The following is a 6,080-nucleotide window of genomic DNA, read 5'->3' as shown; positions in this document are numbered from 1 at the left end:
ATATATATATATATATATATATATATATATATATATATATATAGCTTTTTAGTATGAAGTTTTAAATATAACAGCTCAAAATATTGAGCTAAAGCGCAGAAATTAATTAGTCAGAAAGAGGATAAATTGATGTCTAGATGTTGAGACATTTCCAGATATTTTGCCTTTGACCAACGGGAAGCTGGAAAGAGAGAGCTGAGACCAAACTTGTGTGTACAAATGGCGCGCTTTTTCGGTACCAGTTCAGAGCACTGAGTTTGAATGGTTGCACTATTAAAGTTACTAGGGAGGGACGGGAACCTATGACGACATAGGAATATCGGCTAGATAAATTAAGATACGGGGCTAGAAAGAAAATAACAGTAAACCAATACACACGATGAAGGAGGGTTTAGCTGGAGATAATCTAAATATTTCCTTTACAAATACATTGTCTCTTGTCAAAGTTCACTAGTTAGATATTAAAATGAATACGATGTATACAAAAGAACAAAAAGAAAATAAGTACAAATGAAATATAAATATTAACTACTGTTAATAACTAGAGACAGCTTCATTCAGGTGCACTTATTGTTGTAGCCCAATATGCTAGAAATAGCAGCTATGTTCCTCGTTAATGCATACATTCTGTTGCTAAAGTAACCCATAGAAATATTTTTTTTTTAAATATTTTCAATATGACCTGAAAAATAAAGACAAGATAGTCATGGTTAGAGCGTCTTAGATTATAAGTCTGCTGGATCAGAGCTGACACGAGGCTAAACAATAACAACGACAGAATCATCCCGAGCTAAGGAGGAATACTATATGTAAGTCACCCGGTCTGCAAGAAATAACAACAATATTACTGAAATACTACTGATCATAGAGGTTTACTGGATGAAAGTGGCTGACCAAGGGCTAAGCAACAGACTACTATTCTCTCTATTTCTAACATATCGTTTGACCGTGCCGAGAGTTCCTTGTTGGTAGACGAGTTAGTATTTTCCATCTTGAAATTATTTTTTGTTTCAGACGCTAAACTACAGGATAGCCTAAAATATATAGAAGATAAGATGATATGTAAAAGTTAGAAAGCAAAAATTTTAATGATTGCCTTTTTTTTTTTTTTTGCTTGACTTTCAAATGATAAAATGAAAAAAATATGAAATACAAGTATTTATAATGAAAAACAGACTCTTGCTAACTCTCTTAACAGGAAAATAATCATCGATTTTTATTCATTTATTTATTTGTCACCAGAGACGGAAATTACGTTTAAAATATCGGACTGAACCTAGAAGTCCAACTAGAATTAGATAATCGGTGTGTTTGCATGTACATATACATTATATATATTATATATAATATATTTTATACTGTAAAGCTTAATTTAATTTTAATTTTTAATAAATTGATTTTAATTGAGTTTTTACCTGTAATTTTGGATGTTATCCCTAATATTATATATATATACATATATAGGTTGATATTTATTAGAACCAACAAATCAAGTACGCAAATGTTTAATATTTAATTATGAAAGTGTAATCATTTACGTGTAAGGGCAATCAATGTTCACAATATCCAGTCGAAACTTGAACAGATTTTCCTATATCTGTCTTATTGCCCCTTTATATAGTAATAAAGGCACCAAGGCGCCAGAATTTATTTGTAAAGGAAAGGCTACATTTTCAAGTTGAATCGTTAAAAATAACTTTTTAAAAAAATATTTCGAAAAAAATGATAATAATGTGAAATAAGAAGAAAATATTTAGAAGTTCAAGGTAAAATAAATATAAAAGTTAGTGATAATAATTAAAATAGAAGAGGAAAAAAATCTCTTGTAAACAGGTTAAGGGAGGAGGAGGAGGAGGTGGAATGAAGAAGTCTACCTCTTGAGTTAATCTCCAGCCTTGCATTGATGATGCTCCATACGTGAAATTCTTGCCTTGACCGTCACTTGAATGCTTCTCAGTGATAGGTGACGATAGATAAACACCCATGCTGGCGCTGAGTTTCGTGTTGATGTGTTAATTGAAATGAATAATTACAGAACGGGGCCACGATAGTCTCCACACGTGCATTCTATTTCGCGGTTTAGAGTTAATTATCACGTGACCTTTCTACGAGCTGAAGATGAATTTGCACAATTTTGATTTTTTTTAGCTTTCAAAAAAAAAAAATTGAAAAATTAAAAATATATATCAAAGAAGAACTGCTAAGAAATTTAATATGTTCGTGTATTATTTCTTAAAATTATTTTCAAAATAATTTTTAATTGATAATTGACAATTTTTTGCTCTGTTAGACGAGCCATAATTTTCTACCAATCACAGACAGAATTGGCCGTTGTATCATTCGACCAGACGCGATTGTCTCCCTTTAGGTGACGCAGTGCCCGAGACGTTAAAAAGTGAGAATAACGACGTTTTCCTTTTTTTCTCTCGGATGGCTTGGTGGACTTAAGACAACCTTGTTCTTCTTTCAAACAACTTTTGATTTGACTTCTTGATATATATATCAACTTCTGTTTATTGAATTTACAATTGGTTTTTTTCATTGACTGGAAATCGAATTTATTGAGAGTTGTGCCGGCAATCAACTACCAATTCTCTGTTTTTGGTAGTGATAGTGGTGGAGTCCGTGTTTTGTTGATGATGGCTGAGACTGAAGCAGAAAATCGACCGGATTTAAAAACGGACAGTGGTGATGAATCAGATGATTTAAGTGAAGTTCTCGAAGAAAGTCCTTGTGGGAGGTGGCAGAAGCGTAGAGAAGAAGTAAGTATTCTATGTTTCAATGTTTTCTCGTCTCTGTCCCATGTCATCCCTACACAGATAAGTCACACGTATACTTGCATTAATGGACTAACACACACATTACACACAATCTCTGTGTGCGCAAGGGAGCTTGTTTTACGTTTATTAAACTATTCAAACTTCATTTTAATGCTTTGATCGCATATATCTATACAACATAGTCACTATTGTGAAATATCATTTAAAATTTGATTTGTTTACTGACAAATTCAATTTTTTTCGATGCTTCATATCTCACCACTAGATAAAATGTAATGGTATGTTCGTGAACCACCAACTATTATAAAATTTTGAGCTGGTTTTCGGGAGTTTCTTGATTGACATCAATGAAATTGTTGTACTATGTTTTCCTGATAGGTTTTTTTTCCCTCAGTCATCATACTTTTATAACTAACTACATCACAATAAACACTATATGTGTTTTATATCAGAACTCTGGTATGTTATAACTAGACAACGAATCCAACCTTTAAATAAACTATATAAACGCATTTAACAAGCCAAAATGAGGGGGTTCTTCCGACCCGCTACGAAGAGTAGTCAAATATTTTTCAAATCACACCAGACCTTATTAAAAATACTTAATGCAGTCTTAGAAATACCATGTTTGAAGAAAGATGGGATGGTCACTACAAGAATGCTTTTGATCAACTCTGACGCATCATTATAATAAGCTAAATTGTTTACTACTGGTATCATATCGGGAATTTTTTTACTGACAAGAGACGAGATCTATGTAAAATATTTTGTCAATGTTTATGTGAAATTGTAAAGACTGAAAGGAGAGATGGAGAGAAAGTTCTATTAAAAATACATGTCATGTTAAGTATTTAATTTTATACATGTTTGTTAACGGTGAAACTATGTACAGGACTCTCAATGATTCTGCGTAGATGTGTTTCAGTGAAGTTCTTTGGAATGTGTCATCAGAGATGGAAGGCTATGTCCTGTACTCGACTGGTCTCTCTGATCGTATCTTTCATTGCCTGTGTTATTTTGTTTTGTTTTTTTTCCATTGATACACTTTTGAGTTCAAATCTTACTTAGGGTCCACTATGCTTTCTATTACTTTCAAGACTGTAGAGAAAAACCAGTTATACGAGATCGAATCTATTGATTATACACCCACTCATTAGAAAGCTGTCATCTATGCCTAGTCAGAATTGGCAGAGTCGGATAGAAGGCCTCGCTGTATTTTGTTCCGACTCTCTGCGTTCTGAGTTCAAATCCCATTGAGGTCAGCTTCGTCTTTCATCTTTTCGGCGTCGTTAAAAAAGATTTTACGAATCAAGAACGGTGGATTGGCTGGACTTTAAAAACGTCGGATCGGATTGTCTTGAGGTTTTTGTTGTGGATCCTTGCGTTCTGAGTTCAAATCCGGCCATCGCCTGCTCGAGTGGTAAACTTAATCCGTCACAGTTTACCCCCAGTTACCACCTTGAGTATTTTTAGCAGAGTTCCTTCTGTTGCAGGTATTCGGGTCATGTCTCCGATTAGAGGATATTTTCTTCTCACCAGGTTGTCACGGGCTCTTCTATCTAAGAAAAAAATGTGTACGTTTTTATAATGTTTAACAAACATAATTAGTCTAAATTTCTAACATAAGCACAAACCCTCAGTTTTATTTCATTTATTTATTGTTAACGTGGAGGGAGGGTCGTATGTAGTCGATCATATTGACTACAGTACATGATTACGACTAATTTTATCGACCTCAAAAGGATGAAAGGCAAAGTCTACATCAGCGGGATTCGAAATATAATATTGACTTAGTAACACTACACTAGACAGATAGATAGATTTCGGCAATTGTCAGAGGGCAAGTTGGGCGAGTGTACGCATAATTGTGTAAGTATTTTATAGAGCGTGTCTTACATCAAGTTTAGCTGAGGGTGGTCTCTGGCAAGATACAATTTCATGTGACAAGGCTGAATATATTCGTCACTCTTTCCACAAAATATAGTAGGTCCCCTTGCTGTTTTTCTTCTTGTTCCCTTCACCATTTCTCGCCTTGTACACATTCGTGTGTGTGTGTGTGTACACATATACCAATCCTACAAATAAGTCACTCGACTTGCTAGAAATAGCAATCGTATGTCCTTCGAAATAACAACTTGCCTTTTTGTGTGTGTGTGTGTGTGTGTGTGTGTGAAGGAAGGAAAGGCATATTGCAGAAGGTGAAGTGGTCCTAAATGCCTTATCTGTGCCTGAAAATAAGACTGGATGGTTATGGCTGGAATTTTTTTTATCATAGGTCTATTGCTCTATCAGACCTAACTTGAGGCTAAACACTAATCGTACAAATACGCTTTAATTCTGTCACTATAGTGAATAAGCAATATAGATTATAAGATGTTTCATTTAAGAATTGTGCAGTAATGGTACCGAAATTGATTAAACAGTTCTGATTGTTCTCGCTTGTCAGCTGGAAATACACTTCAGCTATTTGCTGCATTTTCGTTGGTTCTTTTCCTTGTTCAGTTATTTGAAATCACTCTTTGGGTTGGGCCAAACATGTGTGAAACTTAACAGCATCTCTCTCTCTCTCTCTCTCTCTCTCAGCTTCAGTTCCCTTCCTTGCTTCCGTTTTATCATTCAATCTCAAGGCTACGTAGTGTTGTAAACACACACACACACACATTGACATTATTCAGAGTCTGGTGTAAGACACGCTCAATATTTAATTCCAGTCATATTTTAGAATTTTAAATTAAGTTTTAGGGTCACCTTGTAAATTCTTGTGTATCTCTTCATTTTTTATACAAGAATCTTTTTTTTTTCCTTTGCATTTTCTCCGAACTAATTCGCTTAGTGAATTGTTTTGGTTTTATTGTTTTATGACAAAAAATTTGACCCTTCACTCCCTCCCTCTCTCTTTCTCTCTCTCTCACACACACACACACACACAGTTTTGAATGTTAGATTCGTCACCCATATGTATTATTTGCTAAACCTAAAACTCCGTTTATAGCTCAAAATTTCCCATTGGATCCTTCTGTAACTTAATAGATCGCTAGGAGTTTCCTTTTAACTGTACCGGCAGCACCAAACTTCTTTCTCGGGTGTTATCTTTGTTGAGAAATATATGCATTACCAACGGTTCGTTGTACATTATTTGAAAACCACGTTCGTTGTGCATTGACGTCAGGAAGGGCAACTCAACCGTAGAATACTGTCTCACGAATCTCGTCCAACCTATATCAGCATGGAAAAAGTGGATGGAAACACGATCATACATGCATATATATATATATATATATATATATATATATATATATA

General features: G+C 34.4%; 2 protein-coding genes across 16 annotated transcripts in view; one reads left to right on the top strand and one right to left on the bottom strand.

Annotated features, from left to right (window-relative positions):
• Positions 1-2,107, bottom strand: part of LOC106876200 (uncharacterized) — a 42,877-nt gene extending 40,770 nt beyond the window's left edge. For both annotated transcript variants that reach the window (XM_014924657.2, XM_014924658.2), the window contains exon 1: positions 1,875-2,107. In XM_014924657.2, the coding sequence (XP_014780143.1) occupies positions 1,875-1,985 (111 nt within the window). In that variant the 5' untranslated portion in view covers positions 1,986-2,107. The remainder of the gene's footprint in view (positions 1-1,874) is intronic.
• A 246-nt stretch (positions 2,108-2,353) lies between these two features.
• Positions 2,354-6,080, top strand: part of LOC106876198 (nuclear receptor-binding protein) — a 127,663-nt gene continuing 123,936 nt past the window's right edge. For 9 of the 14 annotated variants that reach the window (XM_014924648.2, XM_014924645.2, XM_014924646.2 and 6 more), the window contains exon 1: positions 2,355-2,762. In XM_014924648.2, the coding sequence (XP_014780134.1) occupies positions 2,637-2,762 (126 nt within the window). In that variant the 5' untranslated portion in view covers positions 2,355-2,636. Of the gene's footprint in view, positions 2,763-6,080 lie in introns of all 14 variants that reach the window. The other 5 variants (XM_014924653.2, XM_014924651.2, XM_014924650.2 and 2 more) reach the window with 3 other exon arrangements.

Source organism: Octopus bimaculoides, chromosome 9, assembly GCF_001194135.2.
Source record: "Octopus bimaculoides isolate UCB-OBI-ISO-001 chromosome 9, ASM119413v2, whole genome shotgun sequence".
In the NCBI taxonomy this organism is placed as follows: Eukaryota; Metazoa; Mollusca; class Cephalopoda; order Octopoda; family Octopodidae; genus Octopus; species Octopus bimaculoides.
This window is presented reverse-complemented; position numbering and strand designations above follow the sequence as displayed.